At 45.0% G+C, this 18264-nt stretch overlaps 1 protein-coding gene across 1 annotated transcript in view; it reads right to left on the bottom strand.

The window, feature by feature from the left end:
• Window positions 1-18264, bottom strand: part of LOC133341863 (broad substrate specificity ATP-binding cassette transporter ABCG2-like) — a 33635-nt gene that overhangs the window by 3557 nt on the left and 11814 nt on the right. Inside the window, exons 6-15 of the mRNA XM_061550656.1 lie at window positions 17499-17656; window positions 13773-13924; window positions 12651-12770; window positions 10681-10889; window positions 7251-7402; window positions 6961-7050; window positions 6170-6294; window positions 3952-4106; window positions 846-935; window positions 68-120 (exon numbers count right to left, since the gene is read on the bottom strand). Coding sequence (XP_061406640.1) covers window positions 68-120; window positions 846-935; window positions 3952-4106; window positions 6170-6294; window positions 6961-7050; window positions 7251-7402; window positions 10681-10889; window positions 12651-12770; window positions 13773-13924; window positions 17499-17656 — 1304 coding nt within the window. The remainder of the gene's footprint in view (window positions 1-67; window positions 121-845; window positions 936-3951; window positions 4107-6169; window positions 6295-6960; window positions 7051-7250; window positions 7403-10680; window positions 10890-12650; window positions 12771-13772; window positions 13925-17498; window positions 17657-18264) is intronic.

The raw sequence follows: 18264 nt of genomic DNA, 5'->3' as shown, positions 1-18264 counted from the left end.
CAGGTGGGTGAGTGGTGAGGCTGGGACCGGTGATGTATGACGTTTATATGCTTGTGTGCATACTCACCAGGTCATGTTACTGCAATACTGCACGTCCTTCATTTCGTTTATTGACAGCGCCTGGAAGAAGATGAAGGAGACGTGTGATCTACCACGTGGTTGATACATAGCCATTACCATTACCTGGGATGTCGGAGGTCGGGTTCGATGCCGACCCTGACGCCTGTATATTTGGAGTTTGCATGTTCTCCGTGTTTTCGTGTGGATTTTTTTCTGAGTCCCCCACATTTTCCCTCCACATAAAAAAACACGCGTCGTTTTAGAGTATTTGGCTGCTATAAATTTACACGTAATTAGCCACTTCGTTAAGCTATCATTTGTGGGCCATGTCGTTTGTGAAAAAGAGCTGTATAGCTCAGTGGGCCTAACCTGGTAAAATAAAAAAAAAGTTTAGTTTAATGAAAATATTCAGTTCGCCCATTCTTTATACTTGTTTATTTATTTCCAATGACAGTATCAGATTAGCGATGGTCCGTGCACTGCGCTACAATCCCATCGACTTGCGTTTTATTTTCGGCCAAGCGCCGCCTAAGTGACGAGTGGCATTTAAACTTGCCCTGGGTTTCCCTCAGGTCAACTCAGCCTTAATGGAGCAGCTGGCACGGTCCGTAAAGATTGACACTGGGGTGAAAAAGTCGGTCGGGAACGATGTTGGCCACAGCACTTCTGCGCGTGCCCCGTCGCCCTTTAACGAGTGCTCGCTAACGGTATCTGACCCTGCGCCGTACAAAGATACACCGACGGCCTTGTGCCAAAGATGACGGTTCTGTCCTGGGTCAACTCACGTTCATGCCGTAGCGGAAGATGCTCACATACTTGATCCAGGACAGCCAGTCCAGCATGGTGTTGAGGTTCACGAGGAACCCACCAAACACCTGCAGTGACCACGCAATGGGTTACCGGCAATCAGATTACGCACTACCAGGCCTCTTTCACATTTGAAGGCCGATTAAAGCCCCGTTGGCTGATGTACAAATACGTCACTTTACCTTTACGTGACGAAACAGACCTGTGTCTGTTTATTTGTTATTTTATCACTCAATGTGGAGTTGGCCAAACATTCCAGGCAGGCCTCTCGTGAGCAGGAGTCTTGAGACTCGGTGAGGGTGAATGAAAAACTGAGCAGGGTCCACAATTTCAGACCTGCATTTCAGATGTATTATAGATGTGGGTAATTCATAGAATAAATTGAGTGGCTTTTTACTTGGGAACAGTGGGTCAACCAGTTAGGGCTGCAATTCTGGCATATGTAATTTTCTTGGTTCTTTCAGTAAAGTCACGTAGAAGGGAAATAATAAAATAAAACATAATAAAATACAATTCTCACGACGTTTCGGCCACAACGCAAGCAGCCGTCCTCAGGTGAAGAACAGGTCTGTCGGAAAGACAGCGTCTGAATGAACACCACCAAGCTTGGCAGCGTATATTTAAGCTGGGTTGGAGGAGGAAGGGCGCCTTGACAAAGGAATTTGCATATCAACAGAGGAATTTCGCATATTTATGGAAAATGCGGATATGTGGAATGTGTAGGAGGTGGGGGGGGGGGGGTCTCAAAGTCATATTATGCTCATGTATTATGTAGGATTAGCAGTAATAAAGGGAAGAAGTAGGGTTAGCAGTAATACTATTAAAATCCCTTCCCTTTATTACTGCCGTGCAAGGATTGAGGAATGAGTGACAGCGATAGAGGGGTACTTAGAGATTATGTAAGGGTAGGGGAGGGACGGGAAGGAGTGGAGGGGCAAGGGGAGGGCAGAGAATGGGCAATAAAGAAGAGGTGAAGCTGTGAGAGGAATGGAAGGAGATTAAGGAGGGAGGCTGCTTAATGTACAGGGGAAGTGTTGAGTCTAAGGGCAGTGCTGAGTCTATGGGCAGTGCTGAGTCTATGGGCAGTGCTGAGTCTATGGGCAGTGCTGATTCTATGGGCAGTGCTGAGTCTATGGGCAGTGCTGAGTCTATGGGCAGTGCTGAGTCTATGGGCAGTGCTGAGTCTATGGGCAGTGCTGAGTCTATGGGCAGTGCTGAGTTTATGGGCAGTGCTGAGTCTATGGGCAGTGCTGAGTCTATGGGCAGTGCTGAGTCTATGGGCAGTGCTGAGTTTATGGGCAGTGCTGAATCTGGGGGCAGTGTTGAGTCTTTGGGGAGTGCTGAGTCTATGGGCAGTGTTGAGTCTATGGGCAGTGTTGAGTCTATGGGCAGTGCTGAGTCTATGGGCAATGCTGAGTCTATGGGCAGTGTTGAGTCTATGGGCAATGTTGAGTCTATGGGCAGTGCTGAGTCTATGGGCAGTGCTGAGTCTATGGGCAGTGTTGAGTCTATGGGCAGTGTTGAGTCTATGGGCAGTGCTGAGTCTATGGGCAATGTTGAGTCTATGGGCAGTGCTGAGTCTATGGGCAGTGTTGAGTCTATGGGCAGTCCTGAGTCTATGGGCAGTGTTGAGTCTATGGGCAGTGTTGAGTCTATGGGCAGTGCTGAGTCTATGGGCAATGTTGAGTCTATGGGCAGTGCTGAGTCTATGGGCAGTGTTGAGTCTATGGGCAGTGCTGAGTCTATGGGCAGTGTTGAGTCTATGGGCAATGTTGAGTCTATGGGCAGTGCTGAGTCTATGGGCAGTGTTGAGTCTATGGTGCAGTGCTGAGTCCATGGGCAGTGCTGCTCAATGTACAGGGGAAGGTTTTTTTTTTTCCAGTGGAGGGATGCAAGGAGGGAGAAGGACCGAAAACAAGATTGGGCAAATGGGGTGCCGGTGGTTTGACGCCGATTATGATCGAAGGTACGACTGATGTCAGATGCAGAGCAGCAAACAAAAATGTCACATTCAGGTGGTCAAGCCAGATAACCGCATCAGGAGCAGCGGGAGTGTATCGCTGTGAGGTTTTCCTTCGTGCTTGTGGATCGGGCATTGCATCGTTAAATCGGCCATACGAAAGAAGAAGAAGAGGACCAAAGGCACGGTGAGATGATGTGAAACGGTGGACGAATCGGGGACGCACGCTCGGCTCAAGCGATGGGTGCTGAGTGGAGAAGTGAGAGTAGAGGGCGCCTTCTGCCAATGTGCCCTCCAGATGAGAAGGAAGAAAACGGTGACGTTCTCGCCACCGTGTGGAAACTAGGGCGCACTGACTCTTTGATCCATGCTGGGATGACGATGGTGCATTACATTTTTTGCGCACGTGTCAAACCATTAACTTATTCCAAAAAACACGTTTTCAAAACGTATAGACTGCTACCTTCAAAATGGCACCCTGTGTATTATCAATGTTGATTTTGAAATTGTGAAGATGAGATTGCCTATTGCGTGGAACGGCCGACTGGTTTCTGTTGGTTTAGGACGTGTACAAACGTGTTGTCATCTTCCTCCACCCGACAGCCGATTAATACAAGTGTCACGTGAATCAAACGTGCCCTAAATTATATCCCTGCTTCAGCAGCGCCAACGGTGTGTTGGAGAATAATCTCACAACATCGAATTGGGTACGACGTTTCGCTGCAGATTTACTGGAGCTCAGATCTTGAGATCTCAGAGCTTGAGATCCGAGCTCCTTTAAACTTGAAAATGCTGAATTTCATCTCCAATGAAACGCTGAACGCATGTAAATGTTGCGTGGATCGCTCTGTGTGTTCATATCATACGTAGCCAACCGTGCTAATCAGAGGTGCGGGACCGTGCTAATCGGAGGGGCTGTCCAACAACAACAACACCAGTGGTGCTGCTGAAGCAGTAATACTTTTATTAAATCGGCCGTGTCTGGTGGAGGAATGTTGACGACACAACACATTTTTTTACGCCATCCTAACCCAACAGAAACATCGGTCATGAAAGCCAACGTGTAAAATGAGGACTCCACAATGCACACAGGGGGTGGGAGTGCCCTCGTGGCTACGCCTAACCATCATGAAGACGTAGGGGATGGCGATGAGGGCGTTGGCGACGGCGAAGATGCTGACGCTGGCCGACACGAGGAAGGCGAGGCTCACTGCCGCCAGGCTCGTGAGCACGAGCGTGAGCGCAAAGAGGAAGAACGCCACCACGTCCAGCCGCAGCCCTGCCGAGCGTGCAACGGCACCGGTGAACGCGGGCACGTGGCGCTGCATCGTCATCGTCACCGGCGTCGTCACCGCCAATGCAATCGCCGTCATCATCAGTAGCAGCAGCAGCATTAGGATCAACAACATCAACGGCAGCAGCATGATCAGCAGCAGCAGCAGCTACAGCAACAGGATCGTCATCATCATCAGCAGCAGCATTAGGATCAACAACATCAACGGCAGCAGCATGATCAGCAGCAGCAGCTACAGCAACAGTAGGATCGTCAACATCATCAGCAGCAGCAGCATTAGGATCAACAACATCAACGGCAGCAGCATGATCAGCAGCAGCAGCAGGAGCAAGAGTAGGATCGTCAACATCATCATCAGCAGCAGCAGTATTAGAATCAACAAAATCATCAACAGCGGCAATATCATGGTCGTGATTGTCTGCAGTAGCAATAGCAGTAGCAATAGTAAAATCATATTCTTGGTTCTATTGGTAAAGTCACGTAGAAAGGAAATAATAAAATAATAACAATTTATTACTTTATTATAATAAAATAACAACAATTTATTACTTTATTATTTCCCTTCTACGTGACTTTACCAAAAGAACCAAGAATATGAATCCCTGCAGTCACGAAAGCTTTAAATCACAATAGTAGAATCGTCAACATCATCAGCAACAATAATTACCACCAAGACCATAATTAATAACACTATCATGAATCACTATCAATATACAGCCATCTTGAACAATGTTTATATGGAGGTGACCAGCGCTATGTCATCATCATTATCATCATCAGTAGAAGCACCATCATTTAAAAGAAGAAATTCCCATTACCGTCATCGTCATCGCGGTGTCAGACGTTGAGTCGTGTCGGTATTTGTACAGAAGTGAGCACAGACCCCATAATCATCAGGCTGTCCCTCTGTCGTGGACATGCCTGATTTTCTCTCCCTGTGTTTCTCTGCTCGGTCTTGGTTTGCAGACAGTGCAATTTTCATTACTAATGCTTTCCCTGCTTTTACCTTCCCATTTGTATTATTTTACTTCGTATTCAGATACAAAAACATGTATTCACGCCTACATTTGGGCCTGCTTAGTTATCCACCTTATCGTGCACTCCTGGCATTTCCCCTCCCACTACCCCCACTAACTACATCGCCAGGTATACAGGAGGTCGTGAGTTCGATCCCGACCCCGACACCTGCATATTTGGAGATTGCATGTTCTCCCCATGGTCACGTGGATTTTTATCCAGGTCCTCCGGTTTTTCCCTCCACATTTAGAATCAACATGCGCTTGCCGGAGTATTTGGCTGCGATAAATTTCCACGTGATGATAATCCACTTCGTTTAGCTGTCATTTTTGATAGCCAGGCCGCTTCTGAAAAAGAGCTATACAGCTCACGTGGGCCTTACCTGGTAAAATAAAAATAGTTTAGTTGTATAACTGGGTGACATCCCGGGGCCTCACCTGGCAGTGTGGGAATCGCCACACGCAATGCACCACTTCGTTGGTGACGCATTGCATCATGGAGTCTCCCACGGGGCCTTGCTGCAACTGCTGTTGCATTGCAGCGGGGTAACTCTCATTGTGGTTTGGCCGCTACGACACCGCTTCAGCCTGGGTTGGCAGTTGGTGGGGATGGATGGTGGTGACTGGTTGGGATTTCTGGACAGCAGACTGGGCCAGCCACCTCTGCTGTGCCGTGTTCTTAGACATTCCATGGGGGACTCTGCTGATGCGCAGGTGAGCGTAGCTGCCACGCTCCCGCACGCGTGCTGTCGTTCTGCCCCCAGTGACTTTGATGTCGTTCATTCGCTCCTCATTTTTAATCCTTTCTATTTCCACCCACTCCAATTTTTTTTGTCCTGGTGATGTTCTGTATTTTCCTGATTTTTGAGTTTCTACTCAATGCAAATCCAGATCAATATTTAAAAAGCGATCATTCCCCTCCAACAAGTCTCGAGCCAGTGGTTAAAAATACATGTCACATTCCCACGGCTGAAAAACCAACCTCTCATGAGGACGCTCTCCACCATGCATGACGATAAAGACGTCATTTACCGATCATGAAGTAAGAGATTGCGGCGAAGATGACGATGGGCACAATGCGGTTGGGCAGCAGGTCGGCAAACACCTTGGAGAGGAAGTACGCCGAGGTGCGGTAATACCCACTCGAGCTCTCGTGCCTGCGGAGGAAGTACCCTCAACGTAAGCCACGATCGTCCAGTCCCCGCCCCCCTCGCACACAGTACTTGTACGTACCTGTGTTGAACTTCTTTGGCACCGTACGTAGCCAACCGTGCCACTCAGCGGGGGAACTCGTGCTGGTCGAACGTTAACATTTCGAAGCAAGTGATACCCAGACATGGCAGTTGCCTCCACGTAACCCAGCTCGGTGTCTACTCAAGGGGAGGCAACTCCATTGCCCACGTGCCGAACACGGCCCGTGACTTCATTTCAAACGGCACGTGGCCACATGAGGGCTGCCTCTCAAAAACGGCCCTTGCGAACGATATTTTTCCACCACTGCAAGCAGTGCCTTGACCATACTGACCAGGTTCAAAGGACCTCAGGACTCCAGAGTGGTGCCGACTCAAAGGATCTCAGATTCCGCATTGGAACAATTGCTTTATAAGACCCTCCCAACCTTGATTCGGTAACTAGAAACACTTATTTTAATGTGTACAGTCACTTCTGTGACTGCGAGGCCCCCTTGAGGCATGTGTGTCAAAGTGTGATCCTGCCCAAGGTATTTAAATGTCCTATCTGGCGATCGGTAAGGGAAATGTTCCTCCAAAAAAGGAGGTGGGGAGTGGAGTGGGGACTGCAGGGGTTGTTGGTGTGAAACTCACATGAAGAGGACCCGCTCATAGAGGAAGAGCTCCACGGCCGACAGGTTCGCAAACACCAGGTTGATGATGAGGAAGAAAAACACTCCCATCCTGCACATACAATTCCACCAGCATCAACATCATCAATAACGTCAATTCTACCACCACCATTATTATGACCAACACTGCGATATCTGATGACGGCTTGGGCGGTCCTTCGTCCAGCAGTGGATTGATCACGGTTGACGACGTTGGGAGGGGTAGGGGGGAGATGCGTCGTTGAGACTTCGGCTTGGCTGTAAGACACCCACCTGTTCTGGATGGCGGCTGGAGGTTCGTCCGATATCTGCCAGTAGATGAGGCCCACGAGGACTGCGAAGAGGGTGTTGATGAAGTACTGCATGAACGAGGTCTGCGGATTCCTCAGCATGTTCTTCACGGTCCGTCCACACACGATGTACAGCTGGGCACACGGGGAGCAAGCAGACTCTCACCTCTCACTCTAGCCCATGCCTCGGCAGCCCTGCGGGCTACTTGCCATCATTACACACGAAGTGCTTGCTTCAAATGAATCTCGTCAAGGAGCATAAACCATCGAACAAAAGACTGCATTGCACATCTTCTTGGTTCTTTCGGTCAAGTCACGTAGAAGGGAAATAATAAAATAATAAAAATAAAACATAATAAAATAATTCTCACGACGTTTCGGCCACAACGCAAGCAGCCATCCTCGGGTGAAGAAAGAACCAAGAAGATGAATCCCTGCAGTCACGAAAGCTTTAAATCGAAATTTAACTGCATTGCACACTTTCAGATGCGCTTCTGCAGCCGTCTGGAATGCTCTTCCTTCCGATATTAGGAAATTACTGGAGCTATGCACTTTTAAATCGAGATTGAAAACTCATTTCTTTAAAACTGCTTTTTGTCTTTAGTTTGCTGTCCTTCCCCCGCACCTCTGATGAGCATGGTTGACTACGTACGGTGCGAAAGAAGTTCTACATACATATATTCTCGGTCAGCAACCTCGCTTCCGAGTCCATAGACCCACGATTGTAAATCGACTCTCACCCATTGATAATGCACCCCGGCAGCACAGGTGTCAAAAGAGAGATGTGCTCACTTGCCGATTCACGCCGACTAAAAGAGTCCCGTGGCGTTGCTAGCAAGAGTAGGTCGTTGAGTGCCGGTGATGTGGCAACATTCGGATGAATGTGCACAATTGATAAGTTCCATAGAAATGCAATCAAATTTGTGTTTATGACACGTCTATACGTGATGGCATATCGAGGCACTGTAGGAAATTGTGTCAAGTGCCAAGAGAGGAATTTGTTTCAATGTCAAGATGTCATTCAGCGACTTCATAATTAATCTTGGTTTGAAGCTTTCGTGACTGCATGAATCCATACTCTTTGGTTCTTTCGGTAAAGTCACGTAGGTAGAAAATAAAATAAATTACGACGTTTCGGGCGCAACGCAAACGTCCGTCATCGGGTGGGAAAGCATGGTCCGCTGCTGATAATTTATAATTAATGCTGCAATGATGATGCTCTAAATCATGGGACCTCCTTTGCCAGTACTAAAATATGAGAATAGGTTTTCCCCTTTTTTCTGGCAACAAAACAGGTGTTGAGATGTTAAAACACCAAACTGAAACCTTTTACAAGGAATCATGTCTGCATTAACCACAATGCAAACAAAAAACATACTCTGATAATTTATGCATTGTCTTTGAAACTGATTGGTCCACACCAGAGACAGCTTTTTTTCGAGCCTAGTCTCAAACGGTGTTAGACCAGAGGACGCCAAAAGGCATACAGCATTCTGACCACAAGTATTGTGGTTAACGCAGACATGATTCCTTGTAAAAGGTTTCAGTTTGGTGTTTTAACATCTTAACACCTGTTTTGTTGCCAGAAAAAAGGGGAAAACCTATTCTCAATGATAATGATTTTAACCAGTTTCTACTTCCTGAATTAACGTTGGAAATCGATAACTCTGTACTGAACTGATGTGTCATGAAGAAGGGCCAATGCCCAAAGTGTTGCCTATGAAATGCATTTGCTTTTAAGTCAGTGCTATTGACGAATGTGTTGAGATTTTGCACTGAGCTGAAAGACAATCCTTACACGCCAAACAAGCAATGTGTAATCTTTGCTGCCAGCAATAAAGACAAAAGTTTAGATTATGTAGCAATCAATATCTTCAAAAATGGTTATCCTATTCACTTTTAGCTTGGAGATCATCACCACCAAGTATTCATTTGAGCAGGGAGACACCATGGAATATAGTCACAACCAACACAATCTTTCTCACGGTGGTGAGATGTTAACTACCTCGTCTGGTATACAGGAGGTCGTGGGTTCGATCCCGACCCTGACGCCTGTATATTTGGAGTTTGTATGTTCTCCCCGTGGTTGTGTGGATTTTTCTCCGAGTCCTCCGGTTTTTCCCTCCACATTTTGAAACGTGCGTTTAGAGTATTTGGCTGCTATAAATGTCCACGTGATAAGCCACTTCGTTGAGCTATCATTTGGGGCCAGGTCACTTCTGAAAAAGAGCTCTATTGCTCAGTGGGCCTTATCTGGTAAATAAAAAAAGTTAATAGTTTAGTTTTAAATAGTTTAGTTTATTCCCACCACGAAATAATCACCATGATAATATTTTGCCATTTTCACCTTGCTATCGGCCTCAATACACCTTGCATACGTTATACAAGATGAAGAATACGCTCAGGAATCCAGAATGATGCCGATTCAAATGATCCCAGATTCCGCATTGGAACAATTGCTTTTATAAGACCTTCCTAATCTTGATTCAGGTGATGTAAAACCACTGGCGGCAACTGATGCAGATCACGGAGAACTCGTGTAAACTAGTGTAATCATTGCCAGCCATGCAAACTCCGCAGAAAGTGTTCTCTACCATTCTCTAACAGCTGCGGTGTGTGAATAAGAGCCGACGGCAGTCCTGGGCAGGGTGACATTTGCCCAGTCTTGATGATGAAAATCATCATCATCAGCAAGTGTCAGGGCTAAAATCGTTATCACCAGCAGCAGCCGCATCAGTGCATCATTATTCACTCCATCATCAACAGTAGCAGCATCACAAGTAGCATCTACATCAGCAGCATAAGTATCACCATCATCGCCGTTCTCATCTCTATAAGCGTTAGAAGAATCACAATCATCATCCATAGCAGCCACATAAACATAATCACGGTCACGATCATCATCAGCAGCAGCAACAGTATCGAGGCACCATCAACATCTGGATTACACTGGTCAACACACTTTTTCTGGCATAAGGTATTTGGTCTATCACATCAGGTTTTTGAGATATCAAATATTGCATTTTCAATAGAAACTGCAGAAGAAAAATATTAAATTAATGTGGATATATACATAAAATGATATTATAAACACACTATCCTAAAAATACAGCACCATATTTTAACACTAAAGCAGTCACTGACTCGCAACAACTTGCAATCATAAGTGACAGAGTTAATTTCGGGTAAAATCAATGAAAATGGGGTATGCCGATAGCATAAAATTGATGTGATAGAGCTAATCTGAGATCAGAGTTGGAATCAGCACCCTGAAATTAGTCTAATACAGCTGCAAAAGTCCAGGCCAGAATTTTTTTTTTTTGTTGACCAGTGTTATCAACAGTAGTGGAAGCAACATCTGCGTCATCATCACCACCATCACGACCGCCGTTTCCCTGGTGGCTGTCGCACACCTGGTAGTGGAAGCGTGTGGCGTAGTGGCTACGTATGACGACTGGCACGGCCGCCACGTTCCCGATGCCCTCCAGTCGGCGCTGGGTGTCAGCCCAGTGGTGGCACGACTTGTAGGCTTGTGCCAGCTCCAGACCGCCGCCTTTCTCCATACTATCACCCCCACGTTCGACATCATCATCATCATTGCAGCTCCCATTGCGCTGCTTTCCTGCAAGAAACAAAGCATTCCTCTGTTCATATTCTTGGTTCTTTCGGTAAAGTCACGTAGAAGGGAAATAAAAGTAAAATAAAAATAAAACAATAAAATTCTCACGACGTTTCGGCCACAACGGCTGCTTGCGTTGTGGCCGAAACGTCGTGAGAATTGTATTATGTTTAATTTTTATTATTTTATTATTTCCCTTCTACGTGACTTTACTGAAACAACCAAGAGTATGAATCCCTGCAGTGACGAAAGCTTGAAATCGAAAAAAAAATCGTTATCTTTATGATTCTTTATGCAGCAGTTGCAAATCCCAAACTGCTCTGCCAGATTTCGATTTAAAGCTTTCGTGACTGCAGGGATTCATCTTCTTGGTTCTTTCGGTAAAGTCATGTAGAATGGAAATAATAAAATAATAAAAATAAAACATAATAAAATAATTCTCACGACGTTTCGGCCACAACGCAAGCAGCCGTCCTCAGATGAAGAACAGGGCTGTCGAGAAGACAGAGTCTGAATGAAACACCCCAGGCTTGGAGCTTCTATTTAAGCTGGGTTGGAGGGGGAAGAGCGCCTTGACAAAATAATTTGCATATCAAGAGGAATTTAGCATATTTATGGGAAATGCAGATATGGGATTAGATTAGTAAACGTCGTGAGAATTATTTTATAATGTTTTATGTTTATTATTTTATTATTTCCATTCTACGTGACTTTACCGAAAGAACCAAGAAGATGCTCTGCCAGAGTCATGTCGGGAGGTGCAGAAACGTGCTCACAGAGCTTCGACATTGAGCGCAGCATCACATGAAGTCATCGAATATCCCTGCACTATGATGTCACGGAACCACTTCATTAGGCCTCTCTTCCTCAAGCTCCAGATGTTGATGTACATATTTAAAAGTACGAATTAATGATTGCTTTTCAATTTTCTAAATTGAAAACTCATTTCTTTCGAACTGCTTGTTGCGTTTTTGTTTGTTGTCCTTCCTCCGCACACCTCCGATTATCACGGTTGGCTACGTACGGTGCGAAAGAAGTTCAACATGCACACATTTTGAATATCTACATATATTAAGATGTGTGCACATTACAAAAAAACTAGAACGTGGATGTCCTGGCAAGGCAACGTGTTTGTTGTGAGAAAAATTAAATTTCCTTACTGGGCCTGTTGAGTCACAATTGATTTGACACAGACCAAGGTGGTAGCTTGACAGCTCCTGATTCACAACTGGCAGATATCCTGGGATTGTTGTGCTTATGAACATTGTCACGATATACATGCTAGCTTGGCACTGACACATTAACAACAACAACAAAACATCTATCAAATGTCAGGGAGGCTCAACCAAGACACACGGTGAGAGGGCAGACCTGCCCACTTTATGTATCCACACCCACTCAATCACTAGCCCCGCTCATTGTGAGTGACCTCACTCTCTCTGACGTTGTCCCCACCTACTGCTAAGAGGCCCTCGTACAGCTCATGGGGCCCTCTACTCCTTTGCTAACCTCTTTGTCCATATTATGAATCGAGTAAGAGGCCAGAAATGTTAAAACTAGGACAAAATCCCGATCTTTTGCAAGTGCCTCAGGACACCGGGACAGCTTTTCTGAAACCTGGACTGTATCAGCCAAACGGAGACATTTGGTAGCTTTATGCCTCTGGTGCTCCATGTGAAACACGGGCCTGGCTGTGAGCACACAGGCCTTTGCTCGTGCCCGTGATCTCGTGTTTTCCTGTCGGTGATCACGTGTAGAACTCACCGACTGATTTCGCTGTGCGACCACCGCTTCCAATGCCGTGATGCCCCGAAAGGAGAATTTCCCCGTTAATCACGTCCAGGAAGAAATCAGGCGGGTTGTTAAACGCCTCGCACTCGTAGCCTGCGGGGGGTGTGGAGACAGAGTTTGGAGCATAGAGACAGGGTGTTGGAGATCGGGAGGAACAGCGGTTGCTACGAAGAATTCATTAAAACATAAAAAAAATATGAGGCCTCCTGTGCATTTGAACTCATTGGAGAATGATACGGACAAGATAAGCTAAAATGAGTCCTCTTGTGAGGACAAGATTGTTGTGTGATACACCTGGCAATATAAAAGGGCAGAATGTGCGGCACTGCGATTGCAGAATTTCACGTACGATCGTAAGGACGCAAGTTCAAATGGGAAAACTCAGTGGATTATTCATCTACGCAAGTAAAAAAAATTGGGTTATCCTTCGGAGCAACAGTTCCCTGCCATAGGAAAGACCACCACTGGTTGAGGGCTGCCGATACACTGAGCCCCATCCCAAGCGTAGTTGAGCAGGGAGACCTGCTTTGATTTTCACTTTGACTCGTGACTGCAGTAAGGAAATAATTAACCAACAGACAAATATTCAAATACTTTGATATACCAGCCAATTGGCAAATGGATAAATGTTTACCTGCTTAAAATAGATGGTGCTGAAAAAAAGAATGCTCATATGTCTATACATGTTTGCATTGTATCACCCATATTACACTGACATTATATAATGAGTTGTGTACAACCCCACATTTATGGCCTTGTAACTGCATAGTATTATATGGGGAAGAGCAGTGGCACAGTGGTTTGGGCATCGCATTATATATCCTGGCCACAGCTGTTGAAGAGTGCAGCAAAGCACTAAAAACAGCACGACAAATTGAACAATATTGCAATCGCAATATTGTTCAATTGAACATCGTATCATTTGTTCCGAGCCTTCCTAGATCCGAGGGATGGCTGCGAGATGGACTATCCCAAGCCATGGGAGCTCCGTCTTCAGCAGTTCTTGCGAACGCCACAAAGGCCATCATTGGACCTTGGTGGTGCCGAGCGTATCGCGTTGCGAAAAAATGCATGCGTGGCGACCGCAGTTGGTACCGATGGAAGAGAAGTAAGGCACGGCGTCAAGGGAGGGTCCGTGAAACACGACCTCCCCGTGGTGCATCAGCGTGAGCCGGTCAAAGTTCTGGAAGATGGAGTAGCGCGGCTGGTGGATGGAGAATATGACAGTGCGTCCATTGCGGGACAGCCTGTGGGTAAAAGGACAAATGTGAAGTGGCAAAGTTGACTGGGTTGTTTATAAACGAATATAATCTGAGGACATGAAGAGACGACTTTGCTGTTTGGGTTCTCTGATTACAATCAGTCTAGCCAAGGTCACAATACTCGTGTAATTACGATAAGTGCTCACGTGGCTTTAAACTGGAAATCCTCACGTGGCCTCAATATAGTAGAACCTCTGGTCACGAACGCTTTTGACCACGACCAGATCGAGTTCCGACCAAAAGAATTCACAAAATTTTTGAATCTGATCACGAACACAAACTCGGGTGGCGATCAAACACGGTCGCGGCCGATTTCCCCTTCCGCGCCATTTTTTTTTGTAAGCGCCAAATTTCCTGTTGTTTACAAACAACAGCGACCCATAAAATTCCTAGTAAGATATTAATTTTGTGAGTGTAATCATACCCCTCTTCCCTCATTCAAGTCGTAATTTAGAGAGTGAAAACGCTGAGTACGTAAATCGCTAACATAAGAACCCGTTTATCTCTTCTCGCATCATTCATACGATGATGCGGTGAAGTAAACGTTTATACAATATTACGGTGAATGCTTCCAAAAACAATACTGTACCCAAATATTATTGTTAACTTACTTTCAATAGAAACATGAATTGCTCATACGAATATTCTCTCTCTCTCAGAATCGATCGACTGATGTAGCAGACGAAACAATCATCTTGTTGAATGATTCTAAACTTTGACGCGGCAATGTTAGTTTTCTCTGTTGTTCAAGGTTTTCTCAGTGTTATTCAATGTTTTTACATTTAGTTTACTATTACACTGTGAGTTCTATGGCATAATTAATTATTTTTGTGCTTAAAAATAAAATATATTTATATACAGTTCGTAGGAGTCTGGAACGGATTAATCGTATTTACATCCAATCCAATGGGGAAATTAGGTTCGAGTCACGACCAAATCGGGTTGCGACCAAAGTTATGGAACAAATTATGGTCGTGACCAGAGGTTCTACTGTACTCTTTTTCAGATAGTTCCTACATTGGGTTATGCGGCCCGATTCCATGAATGAGTGTGTGACAAGTGGGAGGAAACTGCAGTAGGGTGCCTGGAGAAAGCATAGGCATCATACAAAGGGACAACGGTGCGTATCCTGTACAAGATTCAAGAATCCATCACTGTTGTGCCCATCTCTTGGTAAGTCTGAAAATGTGTTATTGCACTCTCATGGGTCCAGTCCATGACGATTGCGCCGCAACCGATCGCACACAGAGTGAGCTGTTTGGACGAACAACGCTGCATTAAGTCTGTTGCAAAACTGGGCTCAGACTCAAGGATAGATCCCAAACATCTGCTAGTAACTGGGTCCAGGACTTCTGGGCCGGCCGTACCTCTTCTTCTTTAAATTGGATCTCTATTTTGTCATTGCACTTCATTATAAAGTCTGTTTAATGTATACAGGAGTTTAAGGTGCTGATTTAGCCAATGTTGAATTAGTTAATTTGCTTAGCCCTTGTGTTGTTTTTGTTCACACGTGGATGTTGCATTTAGATTATTTAGATTTGGCTGCTATACATTTCTTCATGCTATGCCACTTCTTTGAGCTATTATTTGTGGCCAGGTTGCTTCTGATAAAGCTAATAGTTCAGTGGGCTTTACCTGGTAAGATAAAAATAGTTAAGTGTCATTTGTATATTTTATAAGTTATTTGTTTTTTTCTTCTTGGTTCTTTCGGTAAAGTCACGTAGGGAGCTGCAGTTACTGCAGCTCCCTTTGATGCTGTTAATCCTGCATAATGCACATGCATATGCAGTACTAATTACATTCCTGCATTTCCCATAAATATGCTAAATTGCTGTTGATATGCAAATTCATTTGTCAATGCGCCCAGCTTATATATATGCTCTAAGCCCGTGTGCTGTTTCATTCAGACTCTGTCGCCTCGACGGACCTGGTTTTCACCTGAGGACGGCTGCTTGCGTTGTGGCCGAAACGTCGTGAGAATTGTTTTATTATGTTTTATTTTTATTATTTTATTACTTCCCTTCTACGTGACTTTACCGAAAGAACCAAGAAGATGAATCCCTGCAGTCACGAAAGCTTTAAATCGAAATTTAAGTTATTTGTTTTCCTTTTCCTATACTTTGCACTCCTATCGTGTTTTTGTATTGTTTGTTGTGGAAATGTTCTGACCTGCCCCGACTGGACATTTGTGAAAAAGAGCTCTCTATAGCTCATTGGATTCCCCCAGTATAAATACTTATTCTGATTCTGAATTATGCACGTGTTATGTCATATTTTTACTGTATTGTTGTTTAACTTTCTTCTTTCCCAATAGTTTGCACTCTTGGACCTGTTGCTGTAGCGGCCCTGCCGCACTCTATGATAGCAGGCGCCAAACTGTGCAACGCCCTCCCGCATGGCCTTGTGGGAGCTTCAGTACGGCTTCTGACCTGAAAATGTACCGTTAAAAGTTATTTTATTTTTTCTTCCTATTCCTTTGCGATGACATACACGTACATACACGTGGGTCTTCGGAATGTAATCAGAAGAAAAACTGAATGGGAAAGGGTTAAGAGGTCCGCAAGATTCTTAGGATGTCAGTTTAACACGTAGGCTTTCGCGACCAATATTATTCATAATATAGGTTTTTGGGTCAGATCGCGTTATTTATAAATGTGTCGTAACCCTCCACCACCCGACACGGCCAAACAGTAAAAAATGTGTCACGTTTTTTCAAAGGACAAAATAATTCACTTCCTTAGCCCACCGGTGTGTTGAAGAGAGAATAAACAGCATTTTTAAATTTGAGTACGACGTTTCGCTGGTAATTACAATCAGCTTCATCGGGCAAGAATGGTGAAGCTCTCCTGTTGCTCCCGGTCTTAAATAGAGCAGCAGCGGGGTGACGTCATCATTCTTGGTATGTGTCCACAGCATCTCGAGCGAAGACATTTCTCCCAAGTGCTTTCGACGAAGACGCCTGTCTGTCGGCCATTCTGGGTCAGCAGTGCCACAGAGCATCCTCGCTTTGCCGGCATCTCAAGCACGGCAGCGAGCGTGAGATGCCGATGCGGTGGAGTAGTGCTCGAGAAGAGTGGAGTGGCCGTCGGCACCAAGTTGCGCGAGGATTCTTCGCGGGCCGGTGAGCAGCGTCGTTTCCTCTGGGTTGAGCTGCAAATGCTGGTAGCGTGGGACACGTGGGTGGTTGATAGACTTAAGCCAGGTGCTGATTGTGCCTTTGCTATTGCACTTAATGCATACTGAGAGCCCATCAGGGTGAGATCAATGTAGAGGCACATGCCTAATCCAGAGGGCTTGGTGAATCAAACAAAATTTAGGTGGCCAAGAGATGGCAGTTCACCAAATGAACTGAATCCATCTGTGTGGAACTTTGAGTCTTATTCTCTCCTATGCATTGGCTTCCTCCAGTTTTCTCGCGCATGCCGAACACTCGTCAATGGAATTGTCCACACATCTCAATGCAAGGATCCTCCTAAAATATGAACCTCGATAATCAGTTAGGTTTTTGTGAATGAACATTGGCCATATTATTATTATCACAAGGAGTAGGGGGTACTACCTGTAGAGCAATCTGATGATGGCGGTGGCTGTGTTGGCATCCAGACCCGTAGTGGGCTCATCCAGAAACAGCACGGACGGGCTGGTGATGAGCTCCATGCCGATGTTGCAGCGCTTTCTCTCACCACCTGATACGCCGCGAATCATGTCTGTGCCCACCTGGTGTAGAGCGGGTGAGCCAACAACATGGTCATCATTGTCACCATCATCATCATCGCAGTATATTTCATCAGGTCATTATCATCATCATCATCGACGACATATTCATCCTGACCATCACAGTCAACTGCATCATCATCATCATGGTCAATTGTACTGTCATTTAACCTTTATCATGTGTAATATCATCACGGTTAGTCATAATTAATATGATCATCATCACGGTTAGCATTATCATTCTCAACATTATTATTATGATCATTATTATCGTAATCATCTGTTGTATCCTGATCCGCACCAAAGTAATCACCATTGGCACAGTCGCCTACCAAGTCGCGTTAATTATTCACGATTGTTTATTAGCCAAGATCACCGTCGTCAGCCTCAATCGCTCCATACTGGTGAACATCAATATTATATTTTGATTTAAAGCTTTCGTGACTGCAGGGATTCATATTCTTGGTTCTTTCGGTAAAGTCACGTAGAAGGGAAACAATAAAATAAAAAATATATAAAATTATTTTATATATATAAAATTATTTTATGTATTTTTTTGTTTTATATCTATATTATATATATAAATAATTTTATATATTTTTTATTTTATT

Source organism: Lethenteron reissneri, chromosome 12, assembly GCF_015708825.2.
Source record: "Lethenteron reissneri isolate LAM-NWPU_2019-01 chromosome 12, ASM1570882v1, whole genome shotgun sequence".
Classification (NCBI taxonomy): Eukaryota; Metazoa; Chordata; class Hyperoartia; order Petromyzontiformes; family Petromyzontidae; genus Lethenteron; species Lethenteron reissneri.
Note: the sequence above shows the minus strand (reverse complement) of the source record. Positions and strands in the feature narration are given on the sequence as shown.